We start from the raw sequence: 25,837 nt of genomic DNA, 5'->3' as shown, positions 1-25,837 counted from the left end.
ATTGTCCACAAAAATGATGAATAAACTATAATAGGAACAGAAAAGAATTTTATTTGAGCCAAACTGAGGACTATATTCTTGAAGACAGCCTCTCAGATAACTTGGAGGAACTGCTCTGGAGAAACATGGTTTTCAGCACAGTTTTATATCTTGTCAGAACAAAGAACACCAAACAAGTCAGGGATACATTCCTTCAAGGTTTCAAGAAAACAAAACAAAAACAGATCAGCATGTACACAGTGAGTCAGTATGGCCTTGGCAGCGAGGAAGTGAGTCTTATTGTCAAAGGAGTACCAACATTGGCGTCTCAGGAAGGGAGGCATTTAATATTTATCTTTAAAGCAGACATTCTTCTGATCACGGCACCTTTTTCTTTAATAACTGAAGCAGATGTACAATGTATGTTTGATAGGCCACAAACAGCCTGTTTTAGTTAGCATAAAGTTTGAGTTAAATCATGTATAAGCCAGAAGGATTTCCCCATACCTCAATGTGTGAAAATCTCTCTCATCAGTATACTCCTACAATTCTAGGTCTCAGCAATAATGATAACCTTGCCTCTTCTTTTCCAGTCTTGCCTGTGCTTGCAATTACTCATCCAACTGCCAAATCACCACATTCCTGAGGGTACGCTTAAGACACTGATCATCAAAAATCTAACACCCAGTAACACAGTGACCCTCAAACACAGTGCCCATGGAAAGCAAGAACCAGAAGTGCTGGCCTATCAAAACCATCCCAGAAATAACACACAATAAGGCTATAAGAGAAGAAAAATCTTACCTCTAGCCATCTTACGTTCTCAGCAGGGGCCCTTTAAAAAAGATAAACAGGAGAAAAACAATTTATTAATTTGTGTGCACATGTCATATGGGAAAGCCTTAACAAGAGCAATTCAAAGTATGGCTTAGAACTCCATCTCTTATAGCATCTTCAACAAAGAACATAAATTTATAGAGAAATGATAGGATAAAGAAAAGCAGTTTTCAGCTTCCAAGGGTGGCAAACTGTGGGAGGAAACTAATGGAGTAAAGTTTATTTGTAGATTCCTTTGGTGCCATCTATGGGCTAAGAATCTAGAGTTGTCTCCAGTAAAGGAGAATTTATATCCTGCTTTTAGGCAGAAATGGGGGAGAGTAGAGAGAGCTTTTCCTGCATTTGATGCTTCTAAATTGCCCTTGGCTCAAAACTGTTCTTTTTTTAAATTTTTATTTATTAATTTATTTTTATTTTTGGCTGCGTTTGGTCTTCATTGCTGCGTGTGGGCTTTCTCTAGTTGAGGTGAGCGGGGGCTACTCTTCGTTGTGGTGCGTGGGCTTCTCATTGCGGTGGCTTCTCTTGTTGCAGAGCACGGGCTCTAGGCACACGGGCTTCAGTCGTTGTGGCTCGCGGGCTCTAGAGCGCAGGCTCAGTAGTTGTGGCGCATGGGCTTAGTTGCTCTGCGGCATGTGGGATCTTCCTGGACCAGGGCTCAACCCTTGTCTCCTGCATTGGCAGGCGGATCCTTAACCACTGCGCCACCAGGGAAGCCCTTAAAACTATTTTTATGTCAAAGAGGCATACGTTGGGGTGACACACTGTGGTTTCCTTCAGGGCACAGTCTTCACAGATACACATAATCTCAGGCACTTCACAAGGAAGCAACTGTAGGGCAGCAAACTTTGCCACGCCAAAATGTGTATCTTTGGCATGAGGATTAATTCAGGCAGATTATTTTTAAGAAACAGAAGACTTGGGAAGTTTTTCTTTTTACCTCCTCCTGAGCTGCCTAAAGAGTTTAGATAAAGGGCTGTTCCCAGAATAGAGCAGATATCTCACCAGAGATATCTGCAAAGAACAGGGGCTAAGTGTGGTGGGGAAACTCTTGGCAGGGGCTGGAGATGAGTCCACTACAAGTCCCATTGTTTCTGAGTAGCTCAGCAAACATTTGCTTACCAAATGTTTGCTTTTCCGTGTGAATTGCCTTCTTTCCCTTTGAAGTCCCAAACCACTACCCCCAACATCCTCTTTTGTCTTTAGCTGAAGGGCTTCAGCTATTTTGGCAAGTTACTTAGTTTTCCTGGATCTCTCCCAAGTATTCATGTTATTAAAATTTTGTTTGATTTTATTCTGTTAACCTGTCTCATGTCAACTTAACTCTTAGACTGTAAGCAGATAGGGTAAGGGGTCCCTGGAGAAAGAGAACCAGGAATGGCTTTCTTGACATAAGAGAGGCAATTTTGGCCTAAGCCATTTTGTGATCTGAGCCTGGCCACAATACTTGCTCTTGAACAGGCTATGTAATAAATGATCTTAAGGGAACAAAGGAATGTAGGAACAGAGAAAAGGCAGTCAAACAATAGTGTAGTGATAAAACAGAGTCCTAGTTCCTCCTCAAGGGATATGATATTGGAGAGGCAGCAGCAGTGAGCGGTGGCGTGAAGCGAGATCTTAGTTCCCTGCCCAGAAATTGAACCTGGGTAGCCTGGATGAAAACCAGGAATCCTAGCCACTAAACCAGCAAGGGCTAGAGGCTAGAAGCAAAATTTCCCTGGCTCTCACCTCCATTGAAAACTGCATTTCTCGAGGCAAAAACTGTAAAAACAGGTCCAAAGTTTATTATTAGAGACACAGCACAACAAGTGGGAGAGCACACAGAGAAAGAGTTTGTTTAGTTAAGACAGAAGCAGGGCAGAGATACACACCCAGAGAGAAAGGATGTGGTCATCCTCTCCTTGTTTACCTTTGGCCAACTATATGGTTTCTTTTTCCGCACCTGACCTGCCCTAGGACCCTCCCCAACATATGTGTGCAACTTTTTTCCAAGATGGATTCCAGCCCAGAGGCCTGTGTGAGGCCTTGGCACCACCTATTCTGGGGCGGTGACCGCTCCTTTTTGACCCTGAGGAGGCTTTCTGTGCATGTGCAATGTCTCTGTTGCCCCAAGGATGGGAGATCTATGACCTCTTGATCCTTTACTCAGACAGGGTTTAGCCCCTCTCTGTTCCTGCCATGACCATTATCTTCAAGTGTCCTCAGGAGGCAAAGCCTGGCTATTTACTCTGTTTCTGTTGTTGTTTCTATTTCGAAGTACAAACAGGAGACTGGGTGTAAATATCTAACCTGGAGCCTACCTATCTCCTGTTCTCAGGAAATGCAAACAGGAGGCTAGTTCTAAGTGTCCAATCTGAAGGCATCTTTTTCTGCCCCAAGAAATGTAAACAGGAGGTCAGTTGTAAATGCCTAGCCTGAAGCCCATCTGTCTCCTGCCTCAGATATGAATAATAACATATCTTTGAGTTCTGCAGGAATTAAGGCCCCACCACCTGAGGTGGAGGACAGAATGATGATGTTGACCAGTCAACTAAAGCTTGGACTCTGTTGACCTTTGCCCCAATTCTATGTTGAATTCTCCTCTGCTCAAGCCCCTTCATGAATATGCATGTACCCTTAACTTAAAACTTCCCCAGTTTTGCTGTTTAGGGAGACACTACATTGGGAAAGATCCCAGTATTCTCCTTACATGCTGCAAGTAAGAATTCCTTCCTTCTCCCAACCTTTGGCTTGGTTGTGTCTTTTGGCTCGACACCCACCAAGAGGCGAACCCAGTTTTCAGGTAATAAGACCAGACAGAACTTGGAAGCATGGAGGAAAATTTCCTCCTCCTCGACACAACCAGACACCCCTAAACCCGGCGTCACAGTCCAGCGTAAAAGCATGCAACCTTCTGTCGTCCAACACAAGTTTGTGCACCCAAAGCACAGCGAGGCCAAACCGAAACGTCGGAACAAAGAAAGGTTTATTGTAGGGACAAGCAAGTAGAACAGGTGGCTCGTGCTCAGAAACCCCAAACTCCCTAATGGTTTTCTGGGAGAAGTTTTTATAGGCAAAATTTGGGGTGAGGGCTGCATGGTGTGTGACTTTCTTCTGATCGGTTGGTGGTGAGAGAACAGGACAATGTCCCAGGACATTTGTGCTCAGCCTGAAGTTGCCATCCTCCAACTGGGAGGTGGGGGGGTGGGGGGGGTTTAGTTCCTGCAGAAGAACTCAAAGATATATTATTATGTGTATTCCTCGAGGAAGGACTAGCACTGTTTTACTGCTGCACTTTTTTTTTTAATTTAATTTAATTTATTTTTCATCACATTGGGTCTTCGTTGCTGCGTGCGGCTTTCTCTGGTTGCGGCGAGCGGGGGCTACTCTTTGTTGTGGAGTGCACGTTTCTCATTGCGGTAGCTGCTGCTATTGTGGGGCATGGGCTCTAGGCGCGCCGGCTTCAGTAGTTGTGGCACGTGGGCTCAGTAGTTGTGGCACACGGGCTTAGCTGCTCCGTGGCATGTGGGATCTTCCTGGAGCAGGGCTCAAACCCATGTCCCCTGCATTGGCAGGCGGATTCTTAACCACTGCGCCACCAGGGAAGTCCCTGCACTGTCATTTCTTGATTTGCTTCTCCTTTGTTTCTGCATTGCCTCACTTTTCTGATTAGCAACTGTTTCAATCTGCCCTTTGGTACTCTGAAAAGTTGTAGGAGGCTGAAACTGAAAGGGTTTTGCAGCCAGGAGGGCCCCACAGTGTCCTGCTTAGTTTCATTTCTCTGTGGCACCATTTCAGTCCAGCATCCAATGAGTGGCACACACTCAGTAAACAACTCCATGCATGAAAACACAACCCCATCCATGATCACACACTCAGGCGCACGGGGCACCACGCCAACGCCAGTCCCTTGGCAAATATCACAGGGACCATGCTTGGGACACTGGGATATCACAATCACTCTTAAAAGCCTAAAGATCTGGACACCCTAGACCAACTTGGAATCCTGGCCCCAACCTCTTCATACCGGCCCCCCTTACTCATCCCACCCTCCAGCCCTCAACGTGTGTCGCCGCAAGAGCATCCTCAGCCCCACGGAGAACCCCAGGTTCGAACGGGTCCACCCGTGCGCTTGCGCACGCGGGACAGAAACAGCACCTCCCAGGAGCCTGAGCGCAGGACTCTCGTGGGTGGGGGCGGAGCTCCGGGCCTGCGCCCGTTGCAGAGCCAAGAACCAAGTGAGAAAAGGCGGAATATACAGTTGCTCTGATTTTGGACTACAGTTCCAATAGGGGAGCAGGTCAGCTCGACAGCATGGGTCACTCACAAGGTCACCTTTACAGGCGGGGAGCCGGCCTATTAGGAAACCCTGCTTCTCTGCCCGCCCCGCCCCACGGGGATCTGGCCCCATCCGTCTCTCCAAGCGCTAAGTGAGGAGCCTGGGGACTTGCCCCCGCCCCCTGCGCGCCTGCGCACCCGGGACTGAGAAGGAACTCCCCGGAGTTCCAGCGCCGAAGTCTTGAGCGCTGGGCTGTCCTCCGAGGCAGGCGAGGCAGGCTCGGAGGCGGCCGCTTCTCTTCTGAAGGAAACGAGCGCGGGACAGGCCAGGTTCTGCGGACGAGATCGAGGGCCTCAGGCCACTGTGCGTTTCCTCCGGAGTGAGGGCTTGTAGTTCTGAGACCGGGAGCCGCGGGATTAAGCTCTGGCGGCGGTAATCGGGCGCCTCCCCGGCCTATTCTGTAATGCGCGACCCGGAGGTCCTGCGCTTCACTTTCCTCGCCTCACCTACCCAGGCCCAGGCGTAGAGGAAAGGTCTGGGAAGGAAGTGGGAGGTGGAGCCTCTGGGTGAAAGTGCCCTGCAAAGACGCGGTGGGCAGCCCCGGGGGTGGGCGGTTGTGGTGTCGGAACTACAGCGGACCCAGAGCCGCGAACCCGGACAAGGGTGACCAAGGACCTTCCTCCGTCTCCCTGTTTCCATTTCCTGTATGCAGGTGGTGGGTAGCGAGGGTCAAGGGGACGTGGACGTTTGTTGACCGAGACAAGAAACGCCTGCGGTGTAATGAACCCTGTTTGCTTCCCCAGCCCGTCAGTCTCCAGAGGAGGCCTGTGAAGTGAACCGAATCGCTGCTGCAGCTCTAAAAGCCAGGTTCTTTGTGAGTTTGTGCTGCTTCTTTGTTTCCGTGAAATGCATTTGGTTTTCAGGACACGAGATTTTTTTATTTCCTTCCCTTGGAATATCCTGCTTAAAAGAATGATCTACTTATTGATTTGGGCCTGAGGATTTCTCTACCTCATTAAGGGCAGGGACCTAATTTATAGATTCTCATTCTAGTGCCCACTTAATTCAGTTATGCAGTTAGTTAACCATGTGCTATAAATTAAGTTGCTCTGTGAGCACAGCTTTTCCAAGGATTCTAATGATGGAAATAGCCCTATTGGAAGTTAACGTTTATGTTTTCTTTTTTTTTTTTTTTTGCGGTACGCGGGCCTCTCACTGTTGTGGCCTCGCCCGTTGTGGAGCACAGGCTCCGGACGCGCAGGCTCAGCGGCCGTGGCTCACGGGCCCAGCCGCTCCGCGGCACGTGGGATCCTCCCGGACCGGGGCACGAACCCGTGTTCCCTGCATCGGCAGGCGGACTCTCAACCACTGCGCCACCAGGGAAGCCTATGTTTTCTTTTTGACTGTGATTTGTTGAGTAGTAGTTTAGGGCTTTAGACATCTGTAATTATTACGGAGTATGAGTGGGGATTTTTTTTTCCCAGGGGAATCCATGAGTGGAAATTTTTGGTACCAGCCTGATGTAGTTAGAGGTTTGATAGCATGAGTTTGTTTTATTTATTTTTGACAAATGAAAAATTGTATGTATTTAAGGTGTACAACATGTTTTCATATATGTACACATTGTGGAATGGAATGCTAACCACACCGACTAATTAACATATCCATTACCTCTCTTAGTTACCTTTTTTTGTGTGTGTGACACGAATACTTAAGATATACTGTCTTGACAAATGTCTAGTATATAATACATTATTATTATTATCTATAGTAACCATGCTGTGCATTATTTATCTTATAACTGAACTTATTTATCTTATAACTGAAAGTTTGTAGTTTGTTTTGGGTATGTCTTTGGATAGAGGAAGAGAGGTGTGTGTAGTGGTTGAAAATTTTGAACCTAGAGAGTTTTAATCCTGACAACCACTTAAATCTGAGTGAGTTTGGGCAGTCTTTCTGTGTTGCAGTTTCTTAATATGTAAAATCGGAATTATTATATACCTCACAGGGTTGTTTTGAAGATTACCTGAATTAATATCCGTTAAACCTCTTAGAAGATTACCTGGCACATTAGAAGAGTGCTTAATTAATATTAGCTGTTGCTGTTAGTGATGATTCTTAGTCTTTCCCTATCAACTTTGTATATTCCCAAGAATAATGAAAACGTGAAGTTAATTAGGATGAATACTTGCAAGCAGGAAAATGAATCCCGCTCAGGTGGACCAGAACAGGGATTCTTAATATGAAGTCTTTGGACTCTGTTTATGAGTTTTCAGGACAAGAAAAATCTAAGGTATATACAGAAATATTGTATATATTTGTCAATGGGTAATTTGGGGGAAGAAGTCTATCATTTCATATTATCAGAGTTGTATAAGACCCAACAAGATTGATTCTCACTGGTCTAGAATCAAAGTCTGGGATAACTGGGAATGACTTTTGGGATAATCTTAAAAAATTAGTATCTAGCAATTTGGTTAAGTAACTCACAGACCATACATGTGATGGAATGTTATGCGATAATAAAGATTAGGTTTATAAAGTCATAAGAAAAAACCATATAATGTAATATTGGGAAGTACTTATTGTTCTGAATAAAAAATTTTAAAGAAATTGTTAAGTTACATATGTGTCCTGAACGCTAAGGTAAGGATTAACAAGATCTTTTGCAAGGATTTAATAATTGGTTATTCGTTGGCACGCAGGAGGGGTTAACTCAAATGATTGAGCAGCTGCTGTGAAATAAGCATTTTTTTCTGTCTGCTGTGCATACTGTCTCTTAATCTTTGGAAATGTCACGAACCAGCTTTGTGATCCTTCACAGAAGGATCTCTGGGTGTTAATGAACTACAACATTGAAGAACTGGTAAGAATTATTTTTTCAGTGACATTGATTTCCCTGTTGTTACTACTTATGCAGGCCTATTTAATCAGTTTTTTTTAATGACTATAAGGTACCCACCTTCCCAAATCATTAAAAAATTATTTTTAATGGGAATAGCTTTTTTTTTTTTTTTTTTTTCCGGTTCGCGGGGCTCTCACTGTTGTGGCCTCTCCCGTTGCGGAGCACAGGCTCCGGACGCGCAGGCTCAGCGGCCATGGCTCACGGGCCCATCCTCTCCGCGGCATGCGGGATCTTCCTGAACCGGGGCACGAACCCGCGTCCCCTGCATCGGCAGGCGTACTCTCAACCACTGCGCCACCAGGGAAGCCCCATATATTTTTTAAACTGATTTTTTTTCATTTGTTTCTTGGATATTTTCCATTCCTTAACAGTTTTCTAAAACTTAGCATTTAATGATTACTTTATTCTATTTTGTGGATGTTTTATAAATTATTTAAGAAATCAGTTGTTGGGAAGTGATGTTCAAAACTGCCTAAGCAATTCCTTAAACAGCCTTTCTTAGATCCTATTACTTAATCAGCTTTTCACTTCAAGGTCACTTGGGATTTCAGAGGTAGGAACATTTAGGAACATGGCATTGACTTTTGCCAAGTTGGGGTTCAGGTGATAACTCTGAAGTATTTGGCTGAATTTCTGAAAGAGTCTTAGAATATGAAATGGACAGTTCTGCTATTTTATGCCAGAAGCTTCATCCTCCTGATCCTTCATTTGAGTGAGAGTTTGAGAAATGAATTAATGATAATCTTACAAAAAACAAAATTATTTTAACCTCAGAGAAGACTTGGGAAAGGAAGGAGAAATAATCTAATTATACTGTATAGCTCAGTTGGAAATGGTATTTACATAGTCATAATAATGGAAATTGAATATCCATTTACCCTGTAATAGAACAAAACCATATTGGAAGGATAGGGAGATGGAGCTACGCATACGTGCAGTGGGAGATGGGTGGATAAAAGACAGCCAGAACTGTGCTTTCCATAGTAGGAAGTCAGTAGATAATGGTTAAAACTGAAAATTCAGAGGTAGCAATATTAGCATGTTATTTGAATATATGGTGTTTAAGTAACAAAAGAAAAAGCTAAAAGAGGTGAAAATTGTTGCCTCTTGATTTGGAAGATGGGAGAAAGAGTAGCAGGGATGGAATTGTTGGGGCTTTTTGTGATATTCCTTGTAGGGTTGTTTTAAATTTATGGCCAGGTACAAGTGATACAAATTTAAAATTTTTTGATTAAAAAATTAAGAGACTCCAGAGGAGAACAAAATAAAGATCACCTGGGATACCATCCAGTAGAGGTAACATGATAAAATTTTATTCCAAGTCCATCCACAGACTTTCATGCACATGCATAATATATACATGTATGCATATGTATGTAGTTTTCTTGCCAAAAATAGAATCACACACAATACTATTTTCTAAACTATCTTCTTCTCCCAACGATATGTAGTGACCATCTTTCCATGACATCAAATAAGAATTTTACCTTTGTATTTTTAGTGGGTGTTTAGTTTTCTGTTGTGTGAATGCATGATAATTTATTTAACCTTGTTGAAGGATATTTAGGTTCTTTCTGGCTTTTTTGGTCCCATTATAACCATTTTCCACATATCATTTCATTCTTTTTACTGCATACCACAAGTGTCCATTTCTCCACAGCCTTAGTGATACTCTGAAGTATTATCAGTTTTTAAAATCTGCTAATCAAATTCCTTTAAATTCAACTCCTTAGTTACTAGTCAGTTTTAACTAGTGGGTTATTTCTACTTTCTAGAGAATTATCTGTACTCACTTTTACAAATTCACTTTTCCCCAGCCTGGATACCAAGAGAATTGGGTTGGTAAATGAGATCATGTAGGCAGTATTGATGATTCTTAATAGGAAAATGGTGAACAGTGAGCTCTGAGGATTCTGGGAAAGATAGTTCAGCCTTGAGGATGGGATCCCAGTGTGCAAGTACAGTCTTGCCATTATAAAAACTGCTAGGCATGATCTGTGCAAGTGATTCTCAAATTGTGGCATTTGGACCAGCAGCATTGGTATCAACTTAGGAATTTTTTCGAAAGGCAAATTCTCAAGCCCAACCCCAGACCTAGTAAATGCCAACCTTGAGGAGTGGGGGCCTGCAAACTGTATTTTAATAAGCCTTTCAGATGATCTGATGCATACAAAGTTTGATTACCAAACCTGCCCATTATGATCACTTGGGGAAGGTTTAAAAATTCTGATTCCCGGGTCACACTCCCTGCTAATTAAATCAGAATGTTTGGGGGATGGGAGTTAGGCATCAGTATACTTTAAAGATCTGCTGGTGATTCCAGTGTGTGGCAAAGTTTGGGAAATTCTTGTCTGTACTGTTTTCTGCCTTCAGGGTTAGGGAGGCAAGTCAGATTCCTGACTCTCAGAAGGAAGTTCTGGTTTAGATGATGTAGCCACTTCTCAGCTGGGGAAGGTGGGAACGAGGGGAGGTGGCTCTGCTCAGGACAGGTCTGGACAGCCTATGCTCAGGTCCAGATGGGCCTCGCTGGGGTGGGGAAGTAACTGGAATCTCTCCTGCTAAAATGGCTGGATATGTCCTACCATGCAGGGGCGTCTGCTCTATGTCTATCCTTGTGCAACGATTTTCCTGTCATTTTGGGGAGGGCATGTATTTGTCTAGATTACCTCTTACCTTTCATCACTTGTTTGTGTGTTGGGAGGGGCGGGTAGAGGGGTGTTGCATGTAGGAATGGAAAAGTGATGTGAGTTTTTAAAATTTGGGAGCTGTGAGGCAATTTTGTTCTTATGGCTTCATATTCTTCCCCCAGCTCTTAGCTTCTGTGGACTCTGCTTCTCCAGCAAATGACCCTTGAGAAAAACTAACCAGTTTCTTGCAAATCTGAAATCATGGCTCATGTAAGTTGATATTTCTCTCTTTTTGAAATGCTGTAATTGTTTTCAGGTTATGTAAGCATTTTCATTAATTATCCCAAAACTTCCTAACAGAGCCCCATCCAACAGCTTTTCCCTAGTTGCTCCCACTCTAGTGAAGGATGGAGCCAGACAGCCTGGCCCCTCCTGTGTGCCCCTCTCTGTGTGAATTGACCAAATTACTCAGGGTCTCCTGTGTGTTCATTCTTTGTCTAGAGCAGAGATAAAGCAGAAATGAAGTCCCTAGAGGGAGACAACTGATAGGAGACTCTCAGGACTGGAGAACACTTTAGAGCAGCACTGTCCAATATTAAAAATACAAAATTCGTGCCTTATTAGCACAGTAGGCCTCATGGCAGTCTCATAATAAGTAGAGAATAATATGCAAGGCACATATGTAATCTTTTGTGTCACGTTTTATTTATTATTAAAAAAATTTTTTTTAATTAGTTTTATTTTATTTGGCTGCCTTGGGTCTTCGTTGCTGCGCGTGGGCCTTTCTCTAGTGTTTTGGCGAGCAGGGACTACTCTTCCTTGTGGTGCACAGGCTCTCATTGCGGTGGCTTCTCTTGTTGCAGAGCACAGGCTCTAGACGCGTGGGCTTCAGTAGTTGCTGCACATGGGCTCAGTAGTTGTGGCTCAAGGGTTCTAGAGTGCAGGCTCAGTAGTTGTGGCACATGGGCTTAGTTGCTCCGCGGCATGTAGGATCTTCCCAGACCAGGGCTGCAACCAGTGTCCCTTGCATTGGCAGGCAGATTCTTAACCAGTGTGCCACTAGGGAAGTCTCTAGTGTCATATTTTAAAAAGAAACGTGCAGTTAATTTTAATGCTTTATTTAACCCAATATAGCAAGATACTATCATTTCAAAATGTAATCAGTATAAAAATTATTGAGGTATTTTACATTCTTTTTTTTCTCTAAAGTCTTCAATATCTGGTGTATATTTTATAGTTACAGCACATCTAAATTTGTACTAGCTACAGTTCAAGTGCTCAGTAACCATGTGTCTAAGGTAGCATATTGGACATTGTAGCTTTAGAAATTTTGTGTAACCTAAATTGTAAATATAATTTAATATGTTTAAGAGTATAGAAATAATCTAAATAGAGTCATTATTAAGTCCAACATATCTATTAAATGGAGTATTTTATAATAAGTTTAAAATATTCAATAAAAGATTTGTTATAGGGCTTCCCTGGTGGCGCAGTGGTTGAGAGTCCACCTGCCGATGCAGGGGACACGGGTTCATGCCCCGGTCCAGGAAGATCCCACATGCCCTGGAGCGGCTAGGCCCGTGAGCCATGGCCGCTGAGCCTGTGCATCTGGAGCCTGTGCTCCGCAACGGGAGAGGCCACAGCAGTGAGAGGCCCACGTACGGAAAAAAAAAAAAAAAAAAAAAAGATTTGTTATAATAAGGGAAAGTGCTAATGATACATATAGTGATGAAATTGGGTCTGGAAGAAATTCTTTAATTTTGTGCAAACTCTACTTTTTAAAAATAGAGATTTTATGGTTCATCTGGGGGGAAAAATTCCATTGATTATTTTTTTCTAACCCTTAAAGGGAAAGCGATTAGAGTAAATCACATTTCTGTTTTTGGCCGCACCTTGCAGCATGTGGGATCTTACCTCCCCAACCAGGTTTTGAACCCATGCCCCCTGCAGTGGGAGTGTGGAGTCTTAACCACTGGACCGCCAGGGAAGTCCCTATAGTAAATCATATTTTTTTTTTTTAGGCCCGTTGCTAGCAGTATTTTTATGGACACTTTCAATTAATTGTGAAATTCTTTTCTTTTTTATTTACAATATTGTGTTAGTTTAAGGTGTACAGCAAAATGATTCAATTATTTTTTTTCAGGTTATATTCTATTATAGGTTATTACAAGATAATGAATATAATTCTCTGTGATATACAGTAAATCCTGTTGCTTATCTATTTTATGTATATAGAGTAGTTTGTACCTGTTAGTACTCCTAATTTGTCTCTCCCTCCCTCCCCCTCCCCTTTGGTAACCATAAGTTTGTTTCTGTTTTGTATGTAATTCATTTGTATTATTTTTTTAGATTACACATATTAGTGATATCATATAGTATTTGTCTTTTTCTGATTTACTTCACTTAGTGTGATATTCTCTAGATTCATCCATGTTGCTGCAAATGACAAAATTTCAGTCTTTTTTATGGCTAGCATTCAGTTGTACATCTTAAGCCAGTCTTCTGTTGATCAGCACTTGAGTTGTTTTCCATGTTTCAGCTATTGTAAATAGTGCTGCTATGAACATTGGGGTTCATGTATCTTTTCAAATTTTTGTACTTTCGAGTTTTTGTTTTCTCCAGATATATACCCGGGAGTGGGATTGCTAGATCATATGGTAGCTCTATTTTTAGTTTTTTAAGGAACCTCCATTCTGTTCTCCATAGTGGCTGCACCAATTTACATTCCCACCAGCAGTGTAGGAGGGTTCCCTTTTCTCCACACTCTCTCTAGCATTTATTATTTGTAGACTTTTGGATGATAATCATTCTGACTGGTGTGAGGCGATACCTCATTGTGGTTTTGGTTTGCATTTCTCTAATAATTGGTGATGTTGAGCATCTTTTCATGTGCCTGTTAGCCATCTGGATGTCTTCTTTGGAGAAACGTCTATCTAGGTCTTCTGCCCATTTTTGATTTGGTTGTTTGTTTTTTTGGTACTGAGTTGTATGAGCTGTTTGTATTTTTTGTATATCAACCCCTTGTCGGTCACTTCGTTTGCCAATATTTTCTCCCATTTGGTAGGCTGTCTTTTTGTTTTGTTTCCTTTTGTGCCCATCAACAGAAGATTGATGGTTTCCTTTACTGTGCAAAAGCTTTTAAGTTTGATTAGGTCCCATTTGTTTGTTTTTGCTTCTATTTCTTTTGCTGTTGGAGACTGATCTAAGAAAATATTGCTACAATTTAGTGAAACTCTGATTAATTACCTGAACATATCTGGAAATAAGTAAAATTAGGTATCCCACAGTTATATAGGAAGTTTCGTCTGTAGCAGTAGTAGGCAAACTACAGCTTGTGAGCCAGATTCAACTCATGGCCTGTTTTTGTACAATCTATGAGTTAATTACTTTTTGAAAGAATTGTTTTAAAAAAGTAGGGAAAGGAGAAGGATATACAAATAGTGACAATATGTGGCATGTGGCCCTATACAGAAATAAATAATTTTACAAATAAAACATGGGTTTGTCATTTCAGGATTTGGTGATGTTCAGAGATGTAACTGTAGACTTTTCTCAGGAAGAGTGGGAATGTCTGAACTCAAATCAGAGGAATTTGTACAGAGATGTGATATTAGAGAACTATAGCAACCTGGTGTCACTGGGTAAGTTTATCTGTGTCAAGTAATGTAGAAATTCACATGACTGAATTTCAGGGCTATCCTTCTAAAAGCCAAATGTCTGCTTTGTAGTTTGGGAATAGGCACTAGGGAATAGGCAATTAAAATAAGGCACTATTCCTATCTCTCTGTTCTTGTGATCCTGAAGTAACTCTAATATCAATGTTTTTCTGTTCATTTACTCTTCTTTGTTCTGAAGGCTTAGTCAAGTATATCCTTTCTGTATTATGTTTTCTCAAGGAGGATGTTCCGTTTCTAAACCAGATGTAATTACTCTGTTAGAGCAAGGGAAAGAACCCTGGATGGTTGTGAGGGATGAGAAAAGAAGACGGAGCCTAGGTGAGTAAGTGATAATAAGGAAAGGTAAGCTATTGTGGCATGGCATATTCCTGCTGGTTGGGAAGGAGACACACCACTTAGGTGTTGATTATGAAGGAGAGACCTGAAACCTGGGAAGAAAACTTAGATTTCAGCCTCAACCACCAAAGAAATTCCATCTTTACTTCCATTTACCTCTTCTTTCTTCACTGTCCTGTTTCTTTCTCATTTCAATGGGGGAAAGCTTTCTTCACCAAAGACCACCATTTTACCTGTATTTTGCATCTAATTTCTTTCTAGCCCATCTTTTGTATTTGGCTTTTATGTATGTATTTCTTCGTTGCCTTCTTTTCATGGAGTTTACGTTTTAGTAGGGTAATCATACAATAAACAAGTGGATTACTAAATATCATGAAGTGATTAAGTATTATAAAGAAAAGTGAGTAGGATAAGAATATGGAGAATTATGATGGGTTAATGGGGTAATTTTAGATAGGGTGGTCAGGGAAGAAGAACCAGTTAGCAGAGGCTCTTCAACTTGTCAAAGATGGAATCATTTGAGCATCTGTATACATAACTGCAATGTATTGCAACCACATAAAATACCGCATGCTTAATTCCATAAATTCTTAATGATGCTAACAGCAGATTGTTCACCATTGGAAACTACTAAAGAACTAACTTATTTGGAAAGCATAAATTTAAAAGAAAAAAGAAGCGTTTATCCTGTCTTCCTTGTAAGAACTGTACCAATAGGTAATAGATGGAGGGATGTTTTTCTTAATAAAAGTATTCAGTGAATAAATGAAGAATGATAGAATATTATCACTTTGGAACCCATAGTGAGCTATTGGATCTAGGCACTGAACATCAGTGCTGATAGCATCACAGAAATAGAGACAATGAATGAAGGGGTGAATGAAAGGATACAATATGACCTATGAAGTGGGCCTAAGTCTAATGGAGCATCTAAAGCCACCAATTTATTGGAGGAAGATAGAGGAGCATGTTCTATTACACCTTGGGAATATAGTCAGAAAAATTCAGAATATGAGAAATGCTATAGGGTCAAAAACAGTTCTTCAACAAATAAATTGTAAGGGAAATCAAAAGATAGTAGGACAGGGACTTCCCTGGCAGCGCAGTTGTTAAGAATCTGCCTGCCAATGCGGGGGACATGGGTTTGATCCCTGGTCCGGGAAGATCCCACATGCCGCAGAGCAACTAAGCCCGTATGCCACAATTACTGAGCCTGCACGCCTACAACCCATGCTCCGCGGCAAGAGAAGCCGCTGAAATGAGAAGCCCGTGCACCACAACGAAGAGTAGCACCTGCTTGCGTGCAGCAACAAAGACCCAATGCAGCCATAAATAAATAAATAAATAAATATTTTTAAAAGATAGTAGGACAGTCTGTAGGTTTTAGACATGTAGAAGACATGTCAACCATTGTACATTATGGGCTTTGGATCAGTTATTATTTTTAAATTGTTTAAAATTTTATGTATGAGGTAATTGGAAGTGTGAACACTGATTTTTGATGTTCTTAAAGAATTACTGTTCATTTTTTCAGGTTTGGATAATGGTATTATGATTATTTTTTTAAATCCTTTTAGAGATACATCCTGAAGTGATAACAAAAAACATTAGATTATGGGATTTGCTTCAGAAAATGTGAGGAGAGTGGATTAGGGTCTGCATAGGCCAGTACTGGGCTTGGTTGGTGGTTGCTGAGGCTGGCCATAGATACATGGACATTTATAATTACTCTTCTCCTTTTGTGTATGTCAGATATGCTCTGTAATAAAATTTTGTTTCTTTTAAAGTTATTGGGAGTTGAAAAGAAAGTGAGAAGTGAGGCAGTGATGAAAATAAATATATATAACTCTTGGAGGAATTTTGCCATAAAAGCAGACACATGGGGTACAGGGAAAGTATCTTAAGATGTGATGAGGTATTAGAACATGTATATAGGCTGAAGGGAATGATTTCAAAGAGGGAAAATTGATGGAGTAGAGAAAGAGGGAATTCTGTAAGCAATGACTTTCAGTAAATGGGTAGGAATCAATTTATGAAGGAAAACCAATGCATATGATAAGAATATGGACACAGGTTGGTTGGATAACGTGGTGAAGGGGAGAATAACATTTTTCTTTAAATTGCTTCTTATTTCTTAATGAAATTAGCAGTAAAATTATCAGCAGAATGTGAAGGTTATTTGGAATTCAGTATGGATTATTTAATATTGAGTTGGCCAAAAAGTTCATTTGGGTTTTTCCATAACATCTTATGGAAAAACCGGAATGAACTTTTAGGCCAACACCATATTTGATCAGTTTTGATTTTCAGAAGTACAGTTCTGTGGTTATAGGGTTTTAACATTTACAGATCTCTGGTTGCGTTTACCCTGGTGTTAATGTGCCTAAAACTGCCTCCGTCATAAATATTCTGTATCTGTATCATCTTGTATCAGCAAAGGTTATTGAAGACATCGTATCTCAGGAAACTAATTAACTCTATGAACAGGTAATTCATATTTTCTTTTTAATTAAAGCTGGTATCCTGCAAATGGAAATAATATTTCTCCTTTTACATTGCTTTAAGATAGGTTAATATTTTGCTTTCACATTAGCATTATTTACTAGAATAAAGTCCTTTGATTCAGTAGAATACAAACTAATATTTGGTTTATTAATTTTGAGTAGTTAAATATTTTATATATGTCTTTTGATGTTTAGTTTGGCCTTTTGTTTTAGAGTTGGTCCAGTCAGTTTTTTCTTGATTAAATCATATATATAATGCATAGGCTATTATTTCCAGTTTCAATTTATTTAAAGTAGAACAAGAATCTAAAGATACTTGTAAAGCAAACTGTGTGCAGAATCCTTCATGACTCTTTACATTTCCCATCAATCTTTACTATTTTCTCACTCATGCCTATTTTGAGAACAATGCAATGTGCATCCCTAGCCAGAACTTGCAAAGCACTGAACCTAGTTTTCATAGATAGAAATGGTTGTCTTTCAGTTTCTTGAAGGGGAAAGAACTGGCATAAACAAATTTGGGAACAATTATGGCTGACTTTTAACAGAAATCTTAAGATAACACTTCAGTTGTTTATGCAGCTGACCCTTGAACAACATGGGTTTAAACTGCATGGGTCCATTTATACATGGGTTTAAAAAAATAAATGTGTATTACAGTACTGCATGACCTGGGGTTGGTTGAATCTGTGGATGCAGAACTGCGGATATGGAGGTCCAACTGTAAAGTTACACACAGATTTTCAGTGGGGGGGGGCGGGGGAGGGGGTGGTATTGTCCCCTCTAACCCCTATGTTCAAGGGTCAACTGTAGTATAGTCTCCTAGATGAGAATGTTCAGCGTGCCAAAGCCTTAATCTGACACGTCATTTAGGTGGGGAAGCCATATAAGCGTCTCTATATCCACACTGGGAATATTTTGTTTGTTCTTTAAATTAAAATGTTCAACTTCTATAGGATAAGTTTTATAACTTCTACTTTGTTTTTTATGAGTGAATATGGACATTTTGCCCTAAGTTTGTTTATACTTTTATTTTGTGCATTTTCTACTCACTTCCTTTATTCCATTACTTTTTCCATTGTTTAATGTTTCTTATACAGTTTGTATGGGCTTTTCTGCTGTATACAATTTCTCATTTTTCTTACAAATGTTTGGGCCTTCACTTTTGGTTTTGACTGTGACTTTCCTTTAGATCACTGGTTTTTAATTTTTAATTTGCAAGTAAATCCTTTGAAATCACCATCTTAATAACAACTGTCATACTTTTGTACCTGCCTGCTTATTTACTACTGTTATGACTAGCTAATTACTGTTCATTTTATGTATAATTTATATCTTATTTGTCTTAATGAGACCTTAAATTGTTTTTTTCCCCCAAATTTCTACAAAATTGTCATAGTTTTATATTGCTTTCTTGAATGGGGAGATAGAGACAGACAGACAGGAGGAGAGAGAGGGAGGGGGAGAAAGAGAAAGAGAGGAGTAAAGGAAGGAGAACAGGAGACAGGGAAGGGAGGGGGAAGCATGGAGAAAGACACTCAGATTTCATAGGAGTATTTTCTGTGCCATTCATTTTTTTGTCTCTGCTCACAAATTATCTACACTATTTAAATCATTATTGCCTTTTAACGTCTTTTTAGTATATCCTTTTTAAAGTAAACTTATTGAAATACGAACAGATATAAAAAATACAGAATTATAATATGTGCCTCACTGAATTTTCACAAAGTAATTACACATTGATTCAGAAATAGAGCTTTACTAGTATATCAGAAGCTCCCCCCTAACTTTCTCCAGTCATTCCTCCCTACCAAAGTTAACTACTAACCTGACTTCTAACAAGTCCATAGATTAGTTTTACTGTTTTCAAGCTTTATAAAAATGGAATAGTATAAATTCTTTTATGCCTGGCTTTGTTTACTCACCATTATGTTTGTGAGAATGATCCATGTTGTTGTGTGCACTTGTAGATTATTCATTCTCATTGCTGTTACAGTTTGTCTCATTGCTCTTATTGCATTGTATCCACATATCTTAATTTTCTTTGTCATTCTTCTGTTGATGAACACTTAGATTCTTTCCAGTTTGGGTATATTAAAAATAATGTTGCTGTATTGTAGATTTTTTAAAATACCTTTTTCTTTTTGAAAAATGTTGAAATCTTATTTCAAAAATTTTGAGAAAATATACATTTGAGAAAAATACGTCTCTGCTCAGAATTTCATTAGCATGTTACTCTTTTATAAACCTGTTGCTGTGACTGAAAAATCACTAATATATTTTTAGGCAGTACCTAAATGGCATTGGCTATGAAGACTTCAGGGAGAATATAGGAAAGGGTATGAAGGAACAAAACAGGTTGAGTATTTGTAACATAGTGTGTATAGTTAATAAACTCAAATGAAGATAAATAAGTAGAACATTTTATTACCTTGATCGTGAAAGTGAGGTTCACTCACAACTATGCAACGTAGAAAATGAACTGAAGTGGAGATATCTGCAAGTGAAAGTGGAGAGGCCATTGGAAGGATGATCAGGTGTAAAGAAATTTTTCCATGTATGTATTTGATTGAGATAGCTTAGATGTGCTTTTGTTTCCCATCTCTATAGGAAGTGATAAAAAAGAAGGTGTAAGATTGGAGGCAAGGCAAAATATACATTTTTACTATTAACTAATTATTGAAATTTAATAATTAATAGTTACTGTGTGCTATGGGTTTGTTATTCAGTGATAAGTGAAAGATTGTTTCTGCCCTTGGGGTAAGAAAATAGAATAAAAACTGGGAAAGTTAATGAATATACCACAGCAGAATTGAAAAAAAGTTTTAAGCAAGGAACAAGTTATTAGGATAGAAAATAAAGGATATAAATTAGATGAAGTCAGCACAGGTATTTTTTCTGACTTTTATCATGATACCTAAAGGATGAAAGGAACCCAACCATGTGGAGAGCCCGCCAGCATTCCTGGGAGATTTAACAGCCAGTAAAAAGCTCTAAGAAATGGAAAGATTGTAACATATTTTAGCAACTGAAAGGAGGTAAGTGTGACAGATGTAGGGTGCAAAGGGGGCAGTAGCTTGAGATGACATCTTTTGGTAAACAAAGGCCATGTTATTCATAATAAAGTGTTTCTACTGTATTCTTATTAAAAAGAGAAATCATTAAAAAGTTTAGGTAGAGATCTCAGACTTTGATTTGCTTCTGAATTATCTGGTCTTAACTCATTTTCTTTATTCCTCTTAGCTTTTTTCAAGCTACATGATTTTTAAAGAGTTTTTAAGCACATTTTCTTCAACTGGACTTTCCTATTATAAAATTTTTATTTGCTTATTTGTTTACTTTTTCTAGAATAAGAAAATAACATGTGTTTATCTTATTTTCTTTCAGATTTGGAATCCAGATATGGCACTAAAAAATTATTTGAAGTAAAGGATGTTTGTGAAATGAATGTATTTCAGTGGGAGATAATGGAAAGAATTAGAAGTTGTGGCCTTGAAGATTCCTTTTTCAGGAAAGATTGTGAATATAAAAAGTTTGAGGGACAAGAGGGTCCTCAGGAGGCGTATTTCAGGCAAGTGAAAAAAACCACCTCTGAAAAAATGCCCAAGAACAAAAAACGCACATCTCTTACTCTGTATCAGAGAATTCACACTAGAGAGAAACCCTATGAATGTGGGGATTGTGGGAAGGCTTTTAGAGTACGCCAACAACTCACTTTCCATCAGAGAATTCATACTGGTGAGAAACCCTATGAATGTAAAGAATGTGGAAAAGCCTTTAGACAGTGTGCCCACCTTAGTCGACATCAGAGAATTCACGCTTCTGACAAACTCCTTGAATGTAAAAGATGTGGAAAAATCTTTACATGTGGTGCAGATCTTCGTGTACATCAGAGAATTCACGTTGGTGAGAAGCCTTATGACTGTAAGGAATGTGGGAAGGCCTTTAGAGTGCGAGGACAACTTAATCTCCATCAAAGGATTCATACTGGTGAGAAACCCTATGAATGTAAGGAATGTGGGAAGACCTTTAGACAATATGCACACCTTACTCGACATCAAAGACTTAATATTGCTGAGAAATGCTATGAATGTAGGGAATGTGGGCAGGCTTTTCTGTGTAGTACAGGCCTTAGAGTACATCACAAACTTCATACTGGTGAGAAACCCTATGACTGTAAGGAGTGTGGGAAGGCCTTTAGAGTACGGCAACAACTTACTCTCCATCAGAGAATTCATACTGGCGAGAAACCCTATGATTGTAAGGAATGTGGGAAGACTTTTAGTCGTGCCTATCATCTAACTCTCCATCAGAGAATTCATACTGGTGAGAAACCTTATGAATGTAAGGAATGTCAGAAGTTCTTTCGTCGTTACTCAGAACTTATTTCACATCAGGGTATTCATATTGGAGAGAAACCCTATGATTGTAAGGAATGTGGGAAGGCCTTCAGACTGTTCTCACAACTTACTCAACATCAGAGTATTCATTTTGGTGAGAAACCTTATAAATGTAAGGAATGTGAGAAGACTTTTAGACTGCTCTCCCAACTTACTCAACATCAGAGTATTCATACTGGTGAGAAACCCTATGACTGTAAGGAATGTGGAAAGGCCTTTAGACTACATTCATCACTTATTCAACATCAGAGAATTCATTCTGGTGAGAAACCATACAAATGTAAGGAATGTAAGAAGGCATTTAGACAACATTCACATCTTACTTACCATCAGCGAGTTCATAAGGTCACTAAATAATTATTAGAAAGCCATCCATTGTGAATTTTGTGTTAAGGGGCAGTAGAAAATAAATCCTGGAGGAAAAGTGTTTGAATGTAGGAATCCCTTTTGCTTCATGCTCAAAATTAAAATAAGAGGTTTTAAAAGAATAGGTTAATTTAATTAATATATAGAAATATTTCGTCACCATTCAAACCATGTTAAACCTTAGGAAGTTCTTTCTAGAAAGAAACTCTCTTAAAGGAGTGAATGTGGAAAAGCTTTTGATCTTACCTGTTATCACCTCTGTTCTTTCATCTGTACAGTATACCTATGGAAGTTGCCAGGGCACCAACTCATTCTGGAAATTGATAAATAAAAGGAAGGAAATGTGATTTAGCCTGCATTTCCTGTATAAACTATATTTCAAGGCAACTAGAAGTTGATGAGGTAAAGTTCTTTATTAGAGATTTTTATAGGACATAATGAAATAATGGATCTAGGCACAATTCTCAGTAGAGGTGTTAAGACCATTAGGTGAATGGTTGATGTCAACTTCATAGTGAATAGATCAGGTTGACAGCATCTGAACCCACTGATCAATTTTAATCTCATCAAAAATAGGACAAAACATTTTGTGCCTCCTGATATGATACAATAAGACATACCATTGACAAAAAGTATTGAACCTGAATCTAATTAAAGCATCAAGATCTAACTCCCAGTTTAGAGAAAATTCAGGAAACAGGAACAAATTACATGATACAGCAAGAAGCAGACAAATCTAAAATGTGGGTAATTCTACAAGAGTAATGACAGCTTCTCAACCAATAAAATGGATTGAAAAAGGGAGGTGGAACTCTTAGATATTAAGAGTCTTAAGAGATGTATCAACCAAATGCAATGAATGAGTGGTTCTCATTTAGATCACAAGTTGAACAAGTGTAAAAAAGACATTTTTATGACAGTTGGGGAAATGGGACTATTGACAGTATTAGATAATATTAAGAATTATGTTCTTGTTAGATGTGCAAATAGCATTGTGTTTATGTAAAAGTGTCTTAGAGATAAATTAGCAAGTTTATACACATGAAATGATATGTCTAGAATTACCTTTAAAATGCTCATGCAAAAGAAAATTGAAGATGGATAACTTGTTTGTCAAAATCATGGTAAGATGAGTCAGGTGTGTGGTTTTTGCTTATTTTGTTTTTGCTCTTTTCTCTATTTTCATGTATTTTAAATTTTCCATAATTTTTTTTAAAGATAAAGTATCTGTGAAATTATAACCCACTTAAAGTGAATGATGTTTGTAAATGGCTACATATCAGAACTTACGGATGTTGCTAAAGTTTTACACACAGGGATATTAAATGTGCTATAATGTATTTGGGAAATTAAGATTGAGGATCCAGATTTTATGTAGTTCACCTAATGCTACATCTGTTGTAGTGCCTGTCCCATGGTACTTCGTATATTTCAAGAGTGAGTAAAAAGAGCAATTAAAACTACTTGTGGAAATTAATGGAATAGAACTGTTTTATCTGATAAGGTAGCTGCTGGCAACATGTTGAACACTTAAAATTGAGCTATTGAGAGCCTGAATTGCGGTTAGTACAAATTAAGATGGTGTTAAGTGTAAAAAACACACAAGTTTTGAATACTTCTAAAAAAATATCTAACAGGTCAGTTTCTCACAGCATTTCTCTGCTGTTGTTGGGAAGCTGTGATATTCAGCGGATTGCATTACTGCATAATACAGAACCCAATTTAAGTATGTCTCTGCTCCCAAGTAGCAGCATGTTTACACACTTTGGTCTCTTTGGTTCTACCCCAAGTCATGCTGAATTTTTTTTTCTTTTCATAAAACATTGCCTGTGTTTACAGCTGAGTAGTTTTCTCAGACTGTTTATAGCCTGTAGATGTTTCGGCATCCAAAGGCACTTTTTTACTTTATACTGTTTCCCACTAAGTTCAAGCTTGCAGTGCTTCAAGTAGTACAATTCTCTTTAAGACTGTGTTTTCTATGATTTTTATTAGGGTTCATTCAATTAGACAAAAGATCAACAGGCTCTTCTCTGTATTGGGTTCCCTGTGAGGCTACTGTGGAAAAACGACTTTGAAATTCTTAGAAGCCACACTGTTTCACAGAAAGGATGCAAGTTGGCTTTATCTTTACCCTGGGGTGACATTTTCAGGACAGCACCACATATTTGAGTTTTCCTCCCCTCTCAGGCCCATTATAACTTTGAGAACCCTTTGCTACCTGTAAACACTGTCATGAACCCTCTATTTCCTTGAAATTCTACTTGAAATATGCACCAATCGATATAATGAATAGAATGATTTTTTTTTTTACTCTGTTAATATGATGGATTACCTTCATGGATTTTCAAATATTAAGCCTTATATCACTGGAGTAAACTCCATTTGTCTGTAGTGTGTACTTTAAATATATATATATTGCTGTACTTGCTGTGATTGCTATGATTTACTAATGTTTTGTTGAGGATTTTTGCATCTGTATTCATGAAGGATACTGGTCTATAGTTTTGTTCTATTTTTGTCTCATTTGGTATCAAGTTGATGGTGTTCTCATAACGTGAGTTTGGAAATGTTGCTTCCTTTTAATTTCTGGAAGAGGTAGTGTAGAATTGGTGTTAATTATTCTTTGAATGGTAGAATATTCCAGTGAAACCATTTGGGCCTTGCAATGGACTGAATGTGTCTCCTTAAAATGTGATGACATCCTAACCCCCAATGTGATGGTATTAGGAGGTGGGGCCTCTCAAGAGATAATTAGGTCATGAGGGTGGAGCCCTTCTGAATGAGATTAGTACCCTTATAAAAGTGACCCCAGAGAGTTCTCTCACCCTCTCCTGCCATGTGAGGAGGATACAACAAGAAGATGACAGTTTTCAATCTGGAAGATGTTTCTCACCAAAACTAACTGTGCTAGCACCCTAATGTCAGACTTCCAGCCTCCAAACCTGTGAGAAATAAATTTGTTTACAAGCTACCCAGTCTGTGGTACCATGTTATAGCAGCCCAAGCTGAATAAGACAAGTTTGTACTAGAAGTGGGTACTAATGTAAAAGACATGGAAATGGCTTTGGAACTGAATAGTGAGTGGATAAAGGCTGAAAAGAGTTTTGACGTGCATGCAAAAAATAACGGATGTTAAGGGTGATTCTGGTGAAATCTCAGAAAAGAGGAGAGCTGAAGAGAAAACCTCAGTCTTAGGAAATAATCATGAACAAAATGTTAGTAGAAATATGGACAGTAAAGACCATTCTGCCGCAGTCTTAGATGGAAATGAGGAACGTATTATTGGAAACTGGAGGAAAGGTCATTCTTTTTATAGTGGCAAAGAACAGGGCTAAATTGTGTTTGTGTTCTAGTATTTTGTGGAAAGTAGATCTTCTGAGCAATGAAATTTAATGTGTGGCTTTCCTCCTCCTGGCTGATTATAATGAAGTGCAAGAAGAGAGAAATGACTTAAAGATGGAGTTTTTGAAGCAGAATGTAAAGATTTGGAAAATTCTTAGCTGAGTAAATAGTGTTAAAGTGAGGGCATAGATTGGGAAAGAATAACACCCTATAAGTTGGTTGGGAGACATGTGGGATGAAACTGGGGACATTGAGCTCCTGAGTTTAGAGTCTGCTTTACTAATGGAAGTGGCATCCCCATCCACAGTGGCAATGGCATTTCCACCTCCATTTGAGGGGATTAAGCCCGCATTGCCTGAAGAAACCATGACCTCCCCTGAGGCAGTGGCCATGCAAGATGATGCTGATGGGCCTATCACTAGACTCAAATCCCAGCAGACTCCTAAAGGTGAAGTACAAAGTGTGACCCAGGAGGAGGTGTGCTACACTCCAAAAGAATTACTTGAGTTTTCTAATTTTTACAGGCAAATCTAGGGAACAAGTATGGGAATGGATACTAAGGATGTGGAATAATGGTGGAAGGAACATGATTGGAAACTTGGTGACAGT

General features: G+C 39.4%; 1 protein-coding gene across 10 annotated transcripts; it reads left to right on the top strand.

The window, feature by feature from the left end:
• Positions 1 to 5,233: 5,233 nt before the first annotated feature.
• ZFP30 (ZFP30 zinc finger protein) lies at positions 5,234 to 25,805 on the top strand. 10 transcript variants are annotated; one of them, XM_079908788.1, is made up of 7 exons: positions 5,234 to 5,434; positions 5,875 to 5,945; positions 7,777 to 7,937; positions 10,786 to 10,873; positions 14,118 to 14,244; positions 14,500 to 14,598; positions 20,508 to 25,805. In XM_079908788.1, the coding sequence occupies exons 4-7, from the start codon at positions 10,865 to 10,867 to the stop codon at positions 21,875 to 21,877; spliced, it is 1,605 nt and encodes a 534-aa protein (XP_079764914.1). In that variant the 5' UTR covers positions 5,234 to 5,434; positions 5,875 to 5,945; positions 7,777 to 7,937; positions 10,786 to 10,864; the 3' UTR covers positions 21,878 to 25,805. The 10 variants fall into 10 exon arrangements, with proteins under 10 accessions (XP_079764914.1, XP_079764912.1, XP_079764913.1 ...); XM_079908786.1 differs by having other exon boundaries at positions 7,225 to 7,937; XM_079908787.1 differs by having other exon boundaries at positions 5,784 to 5,945.
• Positions 25,806 to 25,837: the final 32 nt, after the last annotated feature.

This window comes from Stenella coeruleoalba, assembly GCF_951394435.1.
Source record: "Stenella coeruleoalba genome assembly, chromosome: 20".
Lineage (NCBI taxonomy): Eukaryota > Metazoa > Chordata > Mammalia > Artiodactyla > Delphinidae > Stenella > Stenella coeruleoalba.
Note: the sequence above shows the minus strand (reverse complement) of the source record. Positions and strands in the feature narration are given on the sequence as shown.